The following is a 19,421-nucleotide window of genomic DNA, read 5'->3' as shown; positions in this document are numbered from 1 at the left end:
ATAGTCACAACATAGGCAGCCATTCTAGATAGGTTGTCATGGCTAGGAGTGATTGGGCATTGACCTTTTAATCACCGTTATGGACAAGACAATTAGGCAGAAGAGAAGACTGAAAAACAGAGAGAGGGAGAGATAGGCATTAAATACAGGAAAAAGAATGATATGGTGTCAGGGATAAAATGGAATAAAGGATTGAGAGAGTGCGAATAATGCAGGAAAGCACAGAGGAAGAGAAGGCAGGAAGATACTCTAACTAGGTCATTTCATTAAACTGTAAATGCAATACAACGACTTGACAGAGAACGTTATGTTTGTGCGATGGACTGTACATGATTTTATAATCGGCCTGCTTTGGATTTGAGTGTGTGTGTCTGCACACATTGTCCCAGGGCACTGTCTATACATGCAGAGATCCTCAACTCTCTCACCCCATCTCCCTCCACCACACTTTTCTGTATAGATTTTTGTCTTGTCTCGTCACCTCTCTTTTCTTTTTGTCTTCTCTCATCTTGTCACTTCTCTTTTCTTATCTTATTTTGTATTCATCTTTTATCTCCTCTTGTTATCATTTCATTTTGTCTCATCTTGTCTTATCTCTTATCTCATCATGTCATATCTCATCATATCTTTTCACTTATTGTCTCATCTCATTTTCTTATTTTGTCTCATTTTGTCTCATCTCTTCTTGTGTCCTCATCTTTTTAGTTCTCCTCTCTTCTCTCCTCTACTCTTGTCATTGCTTCCCTTATATTGGACTAATCACTCATAATGGGCCCTATGGACTCAACCAATTGAGTGTCATCAGGCATCTGCCTCAGACTCAGCTAATCAAATGCCATTGCCAGAGAACATAGGAAATCAGTGATCATGCCTGGCATATATTCTGTCTTTGGCTGTTAGTAACAGCTCGACTTCAACCCTCACACAGACAGACACGTAGATATTATTGCTGCAAAACAAATGCCAAAAAATCCCCCCCTGGAAAGCAAAGAGCTTTTGCGAATTGCAATGAAAAACAGCAGGAATTAGAATTGATCGGTAATACATTTGGCATTTTCATTTTATCCGTTAAGTTCCCTGCCCACATCTGACTATATGCCTGCCACTCAGAAACACTCTCTGCTGGACAACCATTACATTTACACTGACTAGCACATGTGAGACTGGCAGAGGGGCTGATGGTAGAGAAAAACAGAAGGAGAGAAAGAAAAGGAGGTGGCAGATGGAGCAGAGAGACATTTGGAACTGATTGTTTTATGCCTCTAACCAATTTTATCTGCATGACATCTGTAATCGAAAACACTATGGTCACTATAATGCAGATCAGCATTGAAGGAAAACATCTTTTTTGAAGTGATGGGATCTGCATCTATTGCAGTACGTACAGTTATAGGACAGTAATGGGGCACATCAGGATCGCAGGTGTTTGGTAAACAAATTACTTTGGCAATTATTGCAAGTGTTATGAATAATCGTAGCCAAGTGTGCAAGGTGCAACACAAAATTTTGTCCTTTAATGAATCGGTGCCCTTGATCCTCTGATGTGTTTTTCTCGCGATTAAACTTTCATAAGCCGTAATAAACACAATGCATTTTTAAAGAGGCAGATCTGGAAGACATTTGGAAGAGGGAGAGAGAGTGAGAAACTTGTGAAAGGAGGAGACATTTAAAGAGAGAGGAGGTAAATAAGTTTATTTTCTGAAATGGAGAGAATGAGAGAGAGATGGAGGGGTAGGAACAGATGGTGAAAAGAAAGAGCAATGACAAGAGGTTATTTTCAGATGAGTGTGACTATTTAACAAAATGTTCCCATTGGGAGGAAAAATGGGCTTCTTAGAATTGCACATACAACACTCACACTCAGAACCCTCATTTAAACTAATCCACGTCCCTGGTGATTTTCTGCTTTCCCACCGCAGAACTAATTTATCAAAACAATGGTCCTCAAAAAGCCTCTGGTGTTGTCTCCAGAAAAATAAAAAAGCAGTATGAGTAATGCTGATGTATAACCTAACATGGAATCATGTCTCAAAACTTGGTCCGCTAAGTGGAAAAACTGCTCAGACCAAATTGAGACAAGTTCATTTTACTAAATAACCCTTTCAAAGTTTTAACAGTACAATCATTTTCTTACAATGGTGATTTTTTCTTAAACTTTGAACAATGTGAACTCTTTCTCCACATTACCCAGGCCCTGTTTTTGTGTCACCTGGCAGACATTTGCTGACAAATACACTGGTATATCTGAGTGTAGGTAACAGAGAAAGAGTACACATTGTCCATTTACATATACTACCAACATTATAACAATCAAGTATAGCGTTAGTTTTGGCAGGTCACGTCAGTCAAGATCACATCAGCTTACTCACGTCTGCCTATAGGAATATGACGCCTATCACAGCATCCATATATAAGCTACTTCAGTATTGTCAGCTGCTATTACATTTCTCAGAAACTAATTACCCTCCTCCCTCCCCAGCTCCTCCTCTCATCCAGTCAGGATTTGGCCTTTTGATTCCCCTTTGAATCAGACTAATTTCTTGAATAGTGTTGTATATTAAATTACTGAACATTAATAATATCTTCAATACATTTATGTTGATTCAGTTATGTTTACCCTAAGGGGGGTTATCGCTGCTCTCCCTGCTCTTATCCATGCAAGGCTGCATGGATGTGTAGCAAGTTCTTGCCCAGAACCATACCGCCAATCAAAACTCTATGCAATTGTCAATCATCTTTGACGATAATGGTTCTGACAGAAATACAAAGCTGGTTAAACGTTGGCAAAGTTATCTTTTAAACTCCAGTCCGGGGGCTCAACTTCTAGAATGTTTTAGATGTCTCACTAATTAAAACACCTGATTCAACTCATCAGCTTGTTAGTGCGTTAAATAGGGACACATTTAAAACAGTCTGGGAAGTAGGTCCCAAGGACTGGAATTGAGAAACACTGCTTTAAGCGAGCCACTCTTTATGTCCACTTGTTTATTTTACTTAGCTTTCAGTTCTTCACCATTGAAGTTCTATTTTAACGTGCTTGGAGTCAATCAAAGAAGACATGTTCTTGCATCCCATCTCTGCAGTTTTTCATCTTTTGCTTATGTTGACATAAAATTAGGACAAAGGTGAACGTTCTTGAGATTGTAGTACCAGATATAGAGTCTTGGCTTTTTTTAAGTGTTCAAACAGCGCTTCTTTATTTCTTATTCTCAAATGGATACAAGATACGAGCTGTCCTCAGGGGTGTTGGGCATCCTGGACAACAGCAGGCTTCTCAATGCTAGCCAGCACCAGGCTAACAGCACTAGCTCTGGCCCAAAAACAACATGAGCTGTCAGAAAGGGTTATCACAGCCCAGTGAATCAGACGGGAGGAGGGAGGGACAAGGGGAAGGAGGAGGGAGCCAGTGAGGGTGGATGGGTGGGAGTGTTACTGCGAGAGAGAGAGAGAGGATTCAGATGCCAGAGAAAGGGCCAGCGTACACCCGCCACAACTGAAGCACAAGGATCGTGTGCGTGTGTAGTGCATGCTTGCATTCGGAGTAACGGCGATGTTGGAGCACTCGTCTGAGCTGGGCTTTGTGCCGAGTGTGTGTGTGGACAGCATGCGATACCCATCCACCGCGAACAGCGCTGTCTCCATGAGGAGCACAGAAGAACTGCTGCTGAGGTAAAGCTGTCCCTGGACAGAACACAAAGACATGCATGCACATACACACACAGATCTGGCTAGCTTCGAAAGGTTTGCAGCTCATAGCTGCAGGCATGCGGCAAGCCATTTCAGGAATGTTTAGTTGACGGCAGCCTGCAGTTTTGTTTGGCGTGGTTCGTTGACATGCCGATCGTAGGCCGTTTGAGCTGTATGTGCATGCAGTTGTGTTTTTGTCAAATTGCGGGACCCTGTCTGTGCTGTACTGTCTGCACTCGTCTTGCCAACCGTAAAAATGCACAGCTTGCAATGTTCCCCTCTCTTGTTTCTCTTCCCTATACGGTTCGTTTGGAGCCTCTTTAAAAACTGAAGAGTTGATACAGCTATAGAGAAGTGTTTAGAGATGCATGTACATGCACGCAGGATAATGTGCGCGTGTGTGCAAGGGAAACAGTGCGACAGAAAAAGACATCAAATTCTTTATAATAAAACTGTGCATGCAAATCACTGTCCTCAATTATTGCAGTCTCGTTTTTGCACTTATTGTGCTTGCATTTCCATACAAGCATTCCTAATATGTAATAATGCACCTGTAAAGTGTGAGAGTATATATCCATACATTTAAGTGTGCAAACACACTTGTGAGGACCTAAATTCTGAGTTTGTTTGGATGTAATAATCGCATTAAACAAAGAGAGGGATGAGCAGGAGGGGTTAAGCCCCGTCCCGCCGCTAGAAACATGTCTGCTTTTGTTTGCATGCCTCTCTGACGATTGGATTTTTAAAAAAAGGGGGGGGGGGGTCTGAAGAGGGATGGAGGGGGGCATTCGGTGAAGAAGTAGAAGAAGGGTAGCACTGAAAGCATTCCCAACAATGGGACGCCCCAACAATGAGACTGTCACTCACATTGTGGCTTGCTTTCTACCTCTCTTCTCTTCTCTGTGTCTGACTCTCTGCCATTTTTTAAAACTGGAGAAGGGTGCTAATCAGGCCGTGTCGGGTTGGTTTTTATCCCGGGGTTATGGGCAGTTAATAACGCAGGCTTTTAATGTGCGAAGTGTAATGGGGTGTGAGGGCATTAGTTGGGCCAGAGAGGCGGCCATGTTGGTTTAAAGAGTAGATTTATGGCCTTTTACTCATTCATTGTACTTGTGCTCAATGGCTTTTAAAATAGCCCCCAAGGAACATGAATCTCTCCAATGACTGCGGTCAGGTCTTCTGGTGTAACATACACACATACCTTGGCTATAACTCAACCTCCTCCAATAAAGAAATGTCAAATAGAACCGTGCTATACAAGTCCATAACCATCACACACAAGTGTGTGTATATGCACGCTCATTAAAGAAATACGACCAAACGTTAACAAATGTACACCAATGCGACTAGGACTGAATCTATGAGTCTTGAGAACGTTTAGCATTATTTGATGCAAAAATGATTTATGGAGCTACACGAAGGGCCATGTTCATGGGAAAACCATACATGCTGGGACTGTAAATAAATCTATTGCGCGTGCCTCTGGCTGTTGATGTAATGCTTCGTTCGCTGAGGACTCACATCGATTTATTCCGCTGTGTTTCAACTTCCATCCGTCTGATGCCGAATGTACTGTAATGATGTCTAGAAATTCAATGACTTTATTTACGTTTGATAGTAAGGTGTAATATTACTGATTTTGAATATATCTGAAACGTTTTTTGATGCTATTTATGTCTCAAAACCTAGTGGGCTGCCTACCTAGACATCAATTTTCAACATCACAGTCTCGAAACCTGATAAACCGCCAGCGTAGACATCATTTTTGGACAAAAACCTGATTAACTGCCTGCATAGACAGCACTTTTAATCATCATAGTCAAGTTTAAATGTTCATTTAGGATGTTGTGTAGGTCACTAGATTATCAATTGCAGCAAGCTTGTATGAGTGTTCTTTTAAAGACTTTAGCTGACAAAGCTATTTATTTGGGGGCAATTGTGGACTAATGGTTTGAGAGTTGGACTTGCAACCCAAAAGTCGCGGGTTTGAGTCTCAGTAACAGCAGGAAATGTAAGTAGGGGGAGTGAATGAACAGCGCTATTTCCATTACCGACAACTGAGGTGCTCTTGAGCAAGGTACCTAACCCCCAATCACTCCCCAGGCGGTGTATGTTCAATATAACTGCTGTGTGTGTGTGTGTGTGTGTGTGTGCACTTGGATGGGTGAGATTCAGAGCACGAATTCCGAGTATAGGACACCATACTTGGCTACACATCACTTCACTTAAATGCTCTAACTAAGGCTGAATGTGTTTCTTACAGGAAATTAAAGTGTTAAGCAATCACAGATAACACAAGGTCAGTTCTTAACGGACTGTCATAAGAGCTTACACTTTCTTCCTAAAACCACTCGTACAGCACTGCCGACTTTCCGCTACAAAAATTAGAGTTTGTACTCTGCAATTAGTGGCTTGGAAAGCCTTTCGTTGTGGTGAAACAAGGCGATGGCGGTTGTGTCTGTGTGTGGCTGTGGCGACAGGCTGCTGTCACTGTGCATTCTGGGATATATGTGCGAGTATGTTGCAGAAATGGGTGGTTTTGTGTTATAGGAGAATGACCTGTCCCTAGGTGCCCTCCGTCGAGCTGTGGCTCAGCGAAGCTGCGCGAGTTTCAAATGAAAATAAATGAGAAGCAGTGACCAGCACTCTAAGGGTCCTGCTTTAATGAGGGAAACGGGGGGAGGGATGTTGAAACAAAGGAATGGGGGGAGATGGATAGAGAAAGGAAAGGAGAAAAAGGCTCTTTAATGAATGTTGGACTTGGAGAGAAATGGCAAATTTATTTAAACTCCAATTTCGCTACCCAAGACCTGTTCAATTAAACCAGTAAGGTTCACTGCACTGGGCAACAATCACTCCATGGTTGGCATTCTGGGATAGCAGGAGGCAGAAATGGGCCTTTAGTTTGAATGTTGGGCGGTTTTATGATTTAGGAGGCAGATTTTGCTCTAGATCAATATGACAGAACAGAGAAGCATGTGAAATGAACATTAGGGGAGTCTAGGCTGGAATGCATTAAAGCATATAAAGGATATGCTGTTGATGCCCTGTGATGTCAGCATTGCTGCTGGTTGGCATGGTGATAATGTAAACAACGGGGGTCGAGTTAATGTAGAAGATTAGGCAGGCTAGTGATCCCAGATTACAGTGACAGGCTTACACTTATGCACTCTCTAGCAAACCACAATACTCAAGGGGGTGATAGAGTTACAGTTAAATGTTTCGTTAAACCACATGTGTTTTTATTCAAATAGGTAGTTAGAAACATGTTGACAGTTTAAATGGATAGTTAACTCCAGAAACTCACCATAATATCATACCAATGCAAAAAGACTTTGTCTTTCATTGAACACAAAAGCCTTTCAAGCTTCATTACAGAATCTAAAACAATTGTGCACTATATACTGTCCAAACAATAGTTTTATGTGATGAACAGACCAAAATTCATATCATTGTTCACTGATAATCTTCCCCTTTGTTAAGCTTTTAACCATTGCGTCCAAATCATTGAGACACCGAGTTAAAATTGATAACTGGATTAGTCCAATTCATTAACAAATCATTCAGACATATTTTGTGAATCGAATCAACTGATTCACAGAAAAGAACTAAAAGGCCTTAAGCCATCTTAACTTGTAATATCGCCGACATTGTGTATGGTTGTTGCAGTTTGTCCCGTAGTGGCAATTTTTTTAAATTGGTCGTGAATAAGCCGTTACCCTATTCACCATGATAAAATAAAAGCAAAAGACAAAAGAAAAGAATATTAGGTCTTCAAGGTGTAATTAATGTAATTATCATGTAGTTATAAACTGATTATTTTGGACAATTTTAAAGGAATAGTACAGAGTGGTAATTCTGACTTAGTGCTTTTAATTAGAATTCATTCCATCCGGTCTACAACCTCAAGCAGTTCCTGTACTACTCTTCATTGGAAATGAATGACTTCCAGTCTGAGATAGTGAAAAGGCAGCTTTAGAGACAATCAAATGACAGATTAATTAGTTCATGTGTGTATGTCTGTGCATGTTTATCTGAGAATTATATGACCTGAGGCAAAATATCTATAGTATGAAACAGACCGTAACTGAGAGTATGCTTATGTATGTGTGTGCTCTCACCCAAATGAGCACGCTCACTGCTTTACATAATCCATGAGTTAATCAAATATTCATGAGCCCAAACACTCTTCTGACAGACCGCTGGCAGCCCGTATGTCCATACATGGATGTAAATACATGGCTAATGCTAGGGCTGACGTAGATATTGTGCAACAATACAAATGAATCAGAAGGTAGAGATTTTGTTATACCTCAATATATCTACATTTCTGTCAGTAAGCAGACCACAGGATAGGTGTTTATGCTTGTCAAGCATTGCACAGCTTGCTGCATGAATTCAACTGATACGTGGTGTGCATATACTGCATATTTCAAATATGACTGATCTAATAAGAATTAAAAATTTTAACTATAAGATTTATAGCTTCCGCCTGAACTATGTTGGCGCTTTTCCACCGCGTGGTACTGCTCGGCTCAGCTCAGCTCAGCTTGCTTTTTTTTTTTTTGCTCGGTTTGCTTTTTCAATGCGGTTTATTACCGCTTCAAAGTATACGATTTTAGACTGATAGCATAGTTATGCCGCGCCTACTTCCGTGGATCCATTCCTCGTCTACCAATGAGTCTGCACCTCGTCTAGTGACAACAATACAGCCATTTCTTTTTTCAAATTGCGTGTGAAGTCGTTTTGCGAACAAATGATACCACGGTGGCTGTTACTGACTATTTAAATCCAGCAGGTTTGGTATCTTGTGTTTCAAAACCAATGACACTGGTAGTGACAATTCTCTCTGACCAATCAGTGATCTACAGTGTTTACACGTCACATTTAGTATCGGTACGGCTCGCTTGAAACCTCCACTGAGGTTGTACTATTTAAGCGAGCCGTACCGTTCTGAACCGAGCCGTCCCATGCAGTGGAAAAGCACCAAAAAGTGAGCCGTACTGAACCGTATCATGCAGTGGAAAAGCACCATATGTGATGCACATCAAAATGTAGTAGTTTACAAATAATGCTCTATGGTAAATTTGTTTTGAGGTCATAAGTTGTGTAAAAAGGTGAAAAAAAGTTGTTTTTATTTCAGCCAGAAATTGCAGTGAATTGTAGTTTTTCAAAAATGTAGGTAGAGGCATGTTTTTACAATAAGGCCATGCTGACTTCTACCATTTTGAGTCTTTGGTTTTTAAAGGTGCTGTAAGCGATGTTAGCAGTTCTGGAAGTTATGTTGGGCTTAATCGTTCAATTAGAGACCCCTTCATTTCGACCTAAAAAAAATACCAACCTAGTCTCATTAGAAAAATGTACCCGTGGGAACGTTTTCGCAAGTTGCAAAATACGTACCAATACGTACGTATTGCTGCAATTTCGATGTGAAATGTCCACTGAGCGGTGCTAAAAGCGCGTTCATTTTTCTTCTTTTTTTTGCCAGAACAGATAATAGGGTGAATATGGTACTTTTTATGACGTTGGTTTTTAGACAAATCACTGCGGTTCTGATTTGACATTTGCTCTCCATTGCATTTTAAAAATAACGTACCACCAACACTAAACCTAAACCTACCCGATAGTGTTAACAAAAGCAAATGTGACATAAAAAGCGTCCGTAATCGTACCGTTTTAGCTCGTTTTGATCTCCCTTTGAGCTCTCGTACCGTGACTCGCCTTTCACGGGATTCGTACCCAGGGATTCCTCGCCTTAAGTACAACTCCGTATCGGCTGAGCTACAAAGCAAGCTTGTTATGTCAGAAAAAAGCGAAACCTATGGAGCTGGTTAAGTGATGCAAAGTCCAAAAGATATTAGTTTACAAAGCGTGCACTTTGGTAAAAAAAAAAAAACTCATAACATGATATTGTCCGAGGAGACGTGAAAACGAATCTTTATTAATCCATAATCAGACCCCCGTAATCGCAACTGTGTATGAAAATGATTAAAAGCGCTTGCCGTTTTACTGCCTCTGGGAACTGAAGCGATACATACGCATTGGTACGTATTTTGGCGACTGGCGAAAACATTCCCACAGGTACGATTTTCCTATGAGACCGGGTTGAAAAATACCATTGAGACCAGTGATGGAGAAGAAGAGCATTTGTCTTTTTAAGTTTCCGAAGAGTGCTCACAAGAACCCCCCTTTGTGGCTGCTATGCTTCCTCGATTTTTTAAGACCACCGCTAATACATGGAGTCTTTTTTCCTGCCCCATATCTGCCATCTTTAGCATGTTCTCCTTCATCTTATCCCCTTCATCTAACTACCTTCCCTGCCCCCACCCCTTTCTCTCTCTCTCTCTATCCTTCTCTGTGTGGTTTGAACTCCTGGTGTACTATTTTTGTCTCCGTGCATTGCAGCCTGCCGGGCCTGCCTTTCTCTCCCTCTCTCTTTCTCTCTTGTCTCCTTGCTCTCCTCCTACGTGGTCAATCAATACGTGTTATAGGCCAGCTGGGTCCAGACCCAAGAGGGAGAGGCGTAGAGAAAGAGAGAGAGAGAGAAGGTGTGATACCAAGGGAAAGAGAGAACACAAAGAACAAGGACCCCAAGAAAATGAGGCAGAAGAGGGGCGTAATTATGCTGCGAGGACACTGGGAGCTCAGCTCTGGGCCTTTATGCCAAAATAATAAAATATTTGCAAGAGTTTATCATTGTAATGCACCATGATATGAATCATAAAAGACAAGATAAACTACACAATATTTTAACCATCATATTTGTGAAGCTATATGTGACTTTTGCAAAATCGTCAGACAGGGGCTGCCCGAAATGTGACCCATATGAACTTATTCCTAAATGGGCCCTGTCTATATGAATGGTGTAGAAGCCCTAAACCTTGTTGTAAGCCTAAACTTGACATTAACTGTAAACATATCCTTCAAATCTGATTGGTTAATAGAAATGTTGTTCCAGGATCAATGAGGTCGTTGGTCCTGGAATTCGTTTACCTTGCTTTGGTGAGTAGTTTAAGCGAAAAAATGCAGGTTATCCGTATTGCCGCTTGATGTGTGTGTTCGCATGGTCTACTGTCATTAAAATAACCGCTGGCAACTCTCTACTCACAGTAATGCGAGACAACGGTAATGTAGTAAACAGGTTGAAGGCAAGAGAAAATATTCAGGCTATAACCCCGAAACCCCTGGGGAGGAGGTGAGGAAAAGAAGACCAAAAAATGACAACAAAAGAACAGAAAGAGGTAAAAGGGTAACAATAACAACCACAGGAGGAAGAACAGGGAAACCTTTGACCTGAGAGTGTGAGAGAGACGGAGAGAGACGGCGAGAAAGAAAGAAAGCCAAATGAAAGACGTCTTGTGGCTAAATTCCATTATCTTCTGTGAGAGAGAATTATATCAGCCCTTAAGTGCTTTCATCAGACTTCTTAACCCCAAGAGAAGGACACAGAAGAGGAAGCCGGAAAGATTGAAAGATGTTCAGGGGGCGACATGAAGGTCTGTGGCGTGAGTTAATGTTCCGAGCTGCTTAAGCCGCCTAATACCACACGTAAATTGTCCCTACTACCTGCCAGATATCAGTTAAATGGATGTTCTGAGAAATCACTCCTATCCCTGTTGTCCCTTTTCCACGTACAGGGTGCCAGAGCCCGATATAGAACTGTTCAATGTGTTTCCACTGCAGAAAAGTCGGTTCTGGAATGGAAAAATTGGCTCTGCATTTGCCCCTAAAAGCTACTGGGTTTAGGTCCTTAAAACTCTTAAGACTAGTAAACAAAGTGTATGTGCTGTTTACTTGCTAGCAGGTTTTAGTTAGTCACGTGAACGTTTAGCTCTCAAGTCAGTACATTGTGTTGACTGCCATGTCTTTGGAGGGCTTGGTTTTGAAGAAAAGGAGTTTCTTTGAAAAGAGTCTTGATGTATAGGCTAGTACGGTAAACGTACCTTTTTAAGCAGAAATATGCATCTATTTTGCATCATACAGCTGTGCATACACAAATAATCTTTGTTAGCATTGTACGTGCAGTCTACAGTACCTTTCCTTCATGTTCACCCCTATTTCTTTCCTCTAAGCTTTGGGTTTATTGCTGAATTTCTCTCCAAATAGAAGCCCATTTAGTGAATTCATCATCTCCATAACATGCGGAACAGCAATGCCAGGCATTCGTAAATTGCTTCTTTATTGCACAATCCATTATGTAATGGTATATTTGCTCAAGGTAGTAGATATCACATTGTGTGCAAACAGCGGACTGTTTATAAACCTGTCCGGAACTCACAATGCATTTCTTTTTCTTTTTTTTCCCCAAAATTGATTTTTTTTTTTTTTTTTTGGTATGTAATTGATGCACAAATTGATATTTTAGGTCAGTGAGCAGTATAAGTACGATTATTTTGTGTTTGTGGTTTTAGGCCTACATATATTGACTCGGAATAATGTCATTATGTATTGTATATTACCTACTTTATTTATTATTTCATTATTTTATGAGTCACCTCTGCTTGACTGTCCAAGCTGGAGGCGGTATTAACAAGTGTTTCTTAGAGGGAAAGATGACCCCACTGGCTTGCGTATTATAATAATTTGTGTAAAATCATTTCAGAAATCATAAACTGTCTCCAAGGATCTGGCTCTAGGGTTAGTTTTGTCTTCTATTTTCTCATGAATGTTACAGTAAGAAGGAAATATTGATTGTGCATCCTTGCATGCACAAACACCACCCTTGAACACATGCAAATACTAGCACGTTGTTGGCTACAGGTCATAACAGACCACAACACATGTTTTGTTTATCACAGTTTGCTAAAACTATTTTCTCTGGGTTTAATTTAACCGTTTTTTGCTAGTTATAGCACTTTAATTCTACGCAACAGCTTTTTAATGACAGCTGAAGTCCTTCATTGCACTTGGCCTGTAAGGACAAGCATGGCCCATTATGGATTTTTGTTTTGTTCTGAAAGCTTTTGGCTGGATATGTTGTTATCTAAATACGATAGACAATTTAAAAGCATGAACTGCTAGGCTATGCACTTTTTTAATGGTTCTTAATTCAGGCTGCATATTCCCAGATCTTTATATTTTATGTGGTCAAGCGCTACAGAATGTGATGCACAAAATCGTCTTCTTCGCCATCATTTGTGTGTATATATACGCATTAAGCATGAGTGTTTCCCATGACCTAGTTCCTGCACGTGCTCTGAAGAGCTGCGGCTCGAGACCCCCTTCCCCTGGGGACACGCGAGGGGAAAACAAAAAGAAAATGTGCTCTTTTATACGCATGAACGGATGAGCACAGTAAAACTGGGATGCGCCTCGTATTGCATTCTTCTTTCGATGCACTAAATATTCTGATGCAATAAATCTTCAATATATAATGGTTCATTTTTCATCTCTTAATCTGTTTTTGGTTTAGACTACAACTGTCTATGGTCATATCCGTAATAACCAATATGAACAATGCATGGTTGCTTTTCATACTGAAGGCTTAGATGAAAAATACTGGGTTGTTTTAAACTAGTATGTTTTTCTTTCTTCTGTGGAACACAAAAGAAGACATTTTTGCTCGGTTTGAGTTACTTTGTTCTGGCTACAATGAAAGTGAATGGAAAATGGAGACGTTGAACTTAAAAAAAAAAGAAAAAGACAATGGATCTTTATGCCCCATATTTGAATGTATGTGAATTGTATTGCTCTATTTTGAAAGGCAATATTTTCAGCAAATTCATATTGACCAGTTTTTTTTGTTTTTTTTTTTGTCATTTTTGGAGCTTGACAGCTCCAGTCCCCATCCACTTACACTGTAAATAATAATAATAATAATAATAATAATTGTGGGTTTAACTTAAAAAAAAAACTAAGTTACCTGGTTGCCTTAAAATTTGGAGTTCATTGAAATTAAACATTTGAGTTGATACAATGAAGGCGATCGTTTTAATCAACAGAAACTCAAAATATGATGTTATCCGAACCACATTAACTATTGAAGTTGATTTGACAAAAGAAAAAAAAAATGTTGTGATAAAAAAATATGAAAATATTACTGTACATTGGATAGGAGCTGTATTTTTGTGTTCTATATAAAGAAAGAAAGCCATATGGTTTTAGATACTTTAATTCATTCTTTCATTTATATAGAGCAGACCGTTTGAAATGGCTCAGGGATGCATTGGTTAAAAACTCGCTGCAGCAGCAGCAGCGCGAGCAGCCACGCCTCTCCCTTCCCGGTGCTTGACGCTCCGGACTCGCGCTAGTTGTCTGAGAAGAAGGGATTTTTTGAAGGGATAGTGGAGGAAAAACAGCCTAATGGGTGAGAGGAAAAGAATGTGACAAGCGAAGTTAGTGTGTGTGTGCCCAGTGCCGCTCGCGCTGCTGCACCTGTCCCTCTCTGTCTCGCGCGCCCAAACTCGGCAGGCAGGCTCGCGCGGAGGGCGGGCGTTATCCAGTCAGCGGCGCACAACACGGTCAACCTAATCATGACTTCGTCCTACAATCTGGATTTTCTACCCGAGATGATGGTGGAGGGACGATTGCTGAGTGCCGGAGAGAGGATGTAAGCGTTTAACTGTTTATCTCTTGCTTCCTCAGCTCTCTTCTGTCATCTTGTTCGGCGCGAGCATGTTGACAAATAGGGCACGAGGTAGTGTGTTTGCGCCTCGCGCTCTGTTATCAGCAATCAGATAACGGGGCTGATGGTGCTAATGTTGTTTTTGCTTTTTAACTGCATTCATTGTGCCACTGCTCAAACGCGTCGGGGAAATAAACACGTTGGGTTTAGTGCTCCGTAGTCGGACAGTCGGAATCATGCCTCAGAGTGAATATGTAGTTAAAATATGTAGTTAAATACAATGGTTCACAGATATTACATCTTATTATTCGTGCATGTGATAGACTATACTATTAAAGAACTTGGGTTACTTTGATACTCTGTAAACTAAACAGTGAACCCGATTATTGGACAGTTTTAGTTGATTTGCTTGGACATTTAAGATTCATTCATATTTTATCAACATCAACATTATTGAAACGCGTCTGTTGCACGTGCACGCGCATCCACAATGGATTTGATGTTGTTGTGTGATAGATAAGGGATTCAAAAGTAGGCTATGAGCACATTAACCCTCCGATGACTGGTGTCCACGACATTTTTAACCATTCAGGGTGTGTTGTTACATCCAATTACCTTCTACAGTCTCTCAACCACTGACAAAAAAACTATACAGCTTTTTGTCAGTAGATAACAAAAGATGCGCCATCTTCTATTGTAATGAACAGATGTACCTTTTATCAGATATATAATTTTAGTGGAAAATATAGTGTATGGTAGGCCTATTCGTTTGTAGCCTGTTGTTTTTGCCGACTTTATAATTTAATAGCACACATCAGAGCGTTAAATAGCAGAAAAATTGCTTTAAATTGAACGCATATGATCCGCAGCGCAGTGTCAGCTCGTGCATGAGCAAGAGACATGTGACTGAAATGGCTCGAGCTCAATGTTGAAAACATGCGCCGCTCCGTCTCTGCTTTTAAACCATCGGAATGCGCAATGACTGACTCCCCTTCTCTTCCCCCCTCTCTTTCTCTATCTGGGTTGTTTCAAATTTGATTTGTTACGTGGCATGTGTTGCCGAAATCAGATTAGAGCAAGCACAGGACACGTAATTCACTTAAAGTGCAGCGTTGCGGGGCGCGAGGGATAGTTTGATGCAGCGCGAGCTCTTCACAGACGCTGCCGCTGTCCCACTTACGTCCGCTCGCCTTTAACTCCTAACGGTTGATGAGCGCTTGTTTTGTGGTGAGAATTTCACCTCGTTCCCCCTGTTTCTCTACTTTTTACTCCACAGTTCCTCCCTGTTCATATCTACCAGCTATTTACAGTTGAAATAATGTGACAGTCTGCTATTTGTTTATATCTTTTGGGGAAAAAAATTGAGACAGAACGTGAGTTAAGCACCCTAAAATGCCCGCGAAATTACAAATAGTTCATGAAGAGACTAAATAATGACTTCACTCTCCTCTAAGGATGGCAAAATATGTACTTTGGAGCTTGGGGTGGGGTTAGTTTGTTGTGGTGAGCTTAATTTAAAGACAAAATGACCTTTGTCTTATTGGAAAACGTCCCTAGTCTTATTGTGAACTATTCATGTTATTTTAAGGGGAAAGAAGTACAAAACTGCTTCTATGAAAATACTCTTTAGAGTACCTTATATTATTTATTATCCAAGCTAAAGCCCCACCCTTCATTAGGCTGAAATATCTAACTGCAGAACCACATATCACAGCAGTCTAAGGACAACAGCATCTGACTGAAATTAAGGTGGTGCTGATGATCGCGTTTCCCTTGCAACCAATAACACTACCCTTCACTATAACTATAAGCTATACCTTAATTTTGAAGCCCAAAAAAGTGCATCCATCCATCATAAAAGCAATCCATACAGCTAAGTAATCCACAAACGGCTGTGCGCATCGAGTTACAGCGGAAACGTAACCTCTGATGCGACAAAAGACGTATTCACGAATGCGGAAACACAGAGGATAGAGCAAAACAAAACACCAGTCACGAATTAGAAGTCTAAAATGAGAAATTTAATGTTGAAGGATTTCAATATAAGAGAAGAGGAGCTTGAGTTTTTTGCACAGCCCTGTTTGTTTGAACCGCGAGAGGCGTCTACTCCTACATCCTACATCATAATTACGTTTCCGCCGTAACTCGATGCGTACGGTCATTTGCCGGAAGCTGGTTATTATAGTTTAGAAAATTTTAAATTTATATTTTTCTTACAAAAACCCATCGCTTCACTTCAGAAGGCTTTTATTGCCCCCTGGAGCCATATGGATTACTTTTATGATGGGTGGATGCACTTTTTTGGGCTTTAAATTTGTGAGCGCCATTTACTACCATTATGAATCTTGGAAGAGCCAGAATATTTTTTAATATAAAACTCAGATTGTGTTCGTCTGAAAGAAGATAGTCATATACACCTAGGATGGCTGGAGGGTGAGTAAGTCATGGGATAATTGTCATTTTTGGGTCAACTATCCCTTTAATGATGCTATAAGCTCCACCCCCGAAATAAAAATAAAGATGTACATCATATTTTTGACATTATTTTTTATCACAACAGAAGTGCATATCAGCTTCCTATATTCAAGGGCCTTGGACAAAAGGTGGCCTTGGAGCTAAAAAAGTTGAGAACCAGCAATTTAGTTAATTGGATTTAATATATGTGCTTTATCAGAACTGGTTGGTTAAAATCTTGCACTCATCATGCCTCATCTCTTTATTTCCTTCTGTTATGACGAGTAAATGTGAAGAGGTCTTGTTCATTTTTTCCAGTTATATCATGTGATAGCTATCAAAAGGTCTTTAGAAGCTTGTTCTATTTTTTTTTCTCTCATGAATTTTTCTCTTTATCTGTGTATGGGCCTTTCTGTTGTGTTCAGCTCCCAGGTTTATTCATTTGTATTCTTACTGTCCCCATATGCCTCTTTTCTCACATCAAGACATGTAGGTGAATTCGCTGACAGGTGAGTTCACCATAAGCATGGACTAGCACTTCTCTGACAAGGTGTTGCTATCAGTCTCCCATTACACACACACGTAAGAAGGTGGACGGGCGGCATCCAGCTGGCCCGTGTTCCAGCGAGTGAATACTTGCTAATCTCTCTCTTCACTACGTGATAAGCCGCTCACCTCTCTGCCAGAGAAACATTACACACACACGCACTCGAGTGAGAATATAAAACACCTGTCCCTTAAATCCCCAACTGCGCAGTCTACATTTCTGCCTGTCGTAAGCCACCTCAGCTGCCAACTTTGTTGTTGATTCTGGATTCTGGCTTTTTGTTTTGCAGTAAAGTGAAGTCATTTGACAGGCTAACTTAATTTTAGATCCGAGAACACTCCAGCAGTCCTCCAGGACACAAAGAAGCTCTTATTGTGTGTGCGGGACATGAGAGAGAGAGGCTGATCAGAGTTCCCGTGTTGGGTTCACTGAACTTGTTTTCCATCCCACTGGAGGTTTTGTCGGAGGATCGGTGGGAGGGGATGTTGGCGATATGGAGGAATATTTTCTGCAAATATGATGCAAATTGAAGCAAATTTCTGGAAAGAACTAGATTTTTACATTTCTTGCTCATGCAAAACTCACCGCTACAACTTTATATTTCACAATAGCGATTTTATATCACATAAATTGACTATTTATTATTTTAATCTTTATCTTACAATTACTTTTTGGTGGAAACAGGCTTCCATGTACAGGCTTTTCCAAGAATGAATACAAATAAGCACAAAAAGAAGTTTGTCGAGTTAATATAAGTTATAATTTATTTTTTTTATGTGGGGAAATTACATCGCTAGTTGTTGATTTGATTTCTGAAACACTTATATTGTTTGGCAAGATTGAGTTTGTATTTTGATTCAGGTTTTTTTTTTTTTTCAAAAGGGTGACTTTTTCTACAATTATGTTCACAGACACAAACTTTGGGAAGTCTGTACCCTTTGACCCATGACCTTATTGAGTGGTTCCTCACATCTGCTGTCAACCTAGAGCATGAGACATAAACTGAAGGGAAGGAAGACAGGAAAGACGGAGGGAGGGTAGAGATGCCTCCAGCACTTACAGGGAGCAGTTTCATTCCAGAAATTGCTGGAAGATAAAGGGATGATTAATGAGTGTGAGGAGCTGTGGCACACAATCAGCCAACCTTAAAGTCATCTTGTAATCAAAATTGACCCTGTTTACTTTCTTAATACACGTTCCTGGTCTTATTGTGCACGATTCATCGGTGCATGTTATTAATATATTTGTCTTCATAATCTTTCATCAAAATGCAATAACCGCTTCCTTAAATGGCTGATGTCCCAGTCAAAAAGCCTCCTCAAAAATGGATGCCACACTGTAAAACTTCATAATACTCAAAACATTTGAGGAAACTTATTACCTCAAAATATTTAAGTAAACTAACTCATTTTTTAAGTTAGTAGAACTTAAATTTTTTGAGAACACATTAGGTCCCACTTTATTATTAGGTGGCCTTAACTACTACTTAAATTAATCATTTGATACAATGCATTTATTGTGTACATACATGTTTTTTACATTGTACTTTAAAAAAAAATACCTGCATGTAATTACATCTGTAATTAATTTCTGCAATTACATTTATAATTACATCGTTACACCTTAACCACCCTTAAACCTACCCATACCACCAAACCCATCCCTAATCTTACCCATGTCCCACCTCAATAGCAGCAAAAGTGTTTTGGAATACAATAGGAACACAAAAAGTACATTGTACCTATTTTTTAATGTAAGTACATAGTAGTTACGGCCATGTAATATAAAGTGGGACCTACTATTATAACTATCAAAGAGACTGTCATTACATACTTGCATGTATAATCAAAAAACATACAATATATGTGGTCTTAAAAGTTTTCCAGCTCATCCTCAACCTAACCACAGGCTCTACTCTTCACCACAGCGGTAACCCTACAAAACTAACATAACAGAACCCCTGGAAATCACAACATAACACAACATCAAACACTAAATTATGTCTCCCTATGTTAATCTTGTGCAAAAACACACTAAATAGCACTTAATTTCAACATTTATTTTCCTCATACAGTCCGACGCAAAGCATGCTGGGAATTAGAAATCTGCCGTGACTCAATCATATTAAGTTCAGCTTACTACAATCAACTTTTGAGTTCACGCAACTTT

General features: G+C 40.1%; 1 protein-coding gene across 14 annotated transcripts in view; it reads left to right on the top strand.

Annotated features, from left to right (window-relative positions):
• Positions 1-19,421, top strand: part of celf2 (cugbp, Elav-like family member 2) — a 175,811-nt gene that overhangs the window by 62,234 nt on the left and 94,156 nt on the right. Inside the window, exon 1 of one of the 14 annotated variants that reach the window (XM_067392264.1) lies at positions 13,962-14,236. The exons of 11 other annotated variants lie outside the window; for them this stretch is intronic. In XM_067392264.1, coding sequence (XP_067248365.1) covers positions 14,160-14,236 — 77 coding nt within the window. In that variant the 5' untranslated portion in view covers positions 13,962-14,159. Of the gene's footprint in view, positions 1-13,961; positions 14,237-19,421 lie in introns of those variants that run through there. 2 more of the 14 variants (XM_067392271.1, XM_067392275.1) reach the window with 2 other exon arrangements.

This window comes from Chanodichthys erythropterus, chromosome 8 (assembly GCF_024489055.1).
Source record: "Chanodichthys erythropterus isolate Z2021 chromosome 8, ASM2448905v1, whole genome shotgun sequence".
Lineage (NCBI taxonomy): Eukaryota > Metazoa > Chordata > Actinopteri > Cypriniformes > Xenocyprididae > Chanodichthys > Chanodichthys erythropterus.
This window is presented reverse-complemented; position numbering and strand designations above follow the sequence as displayed.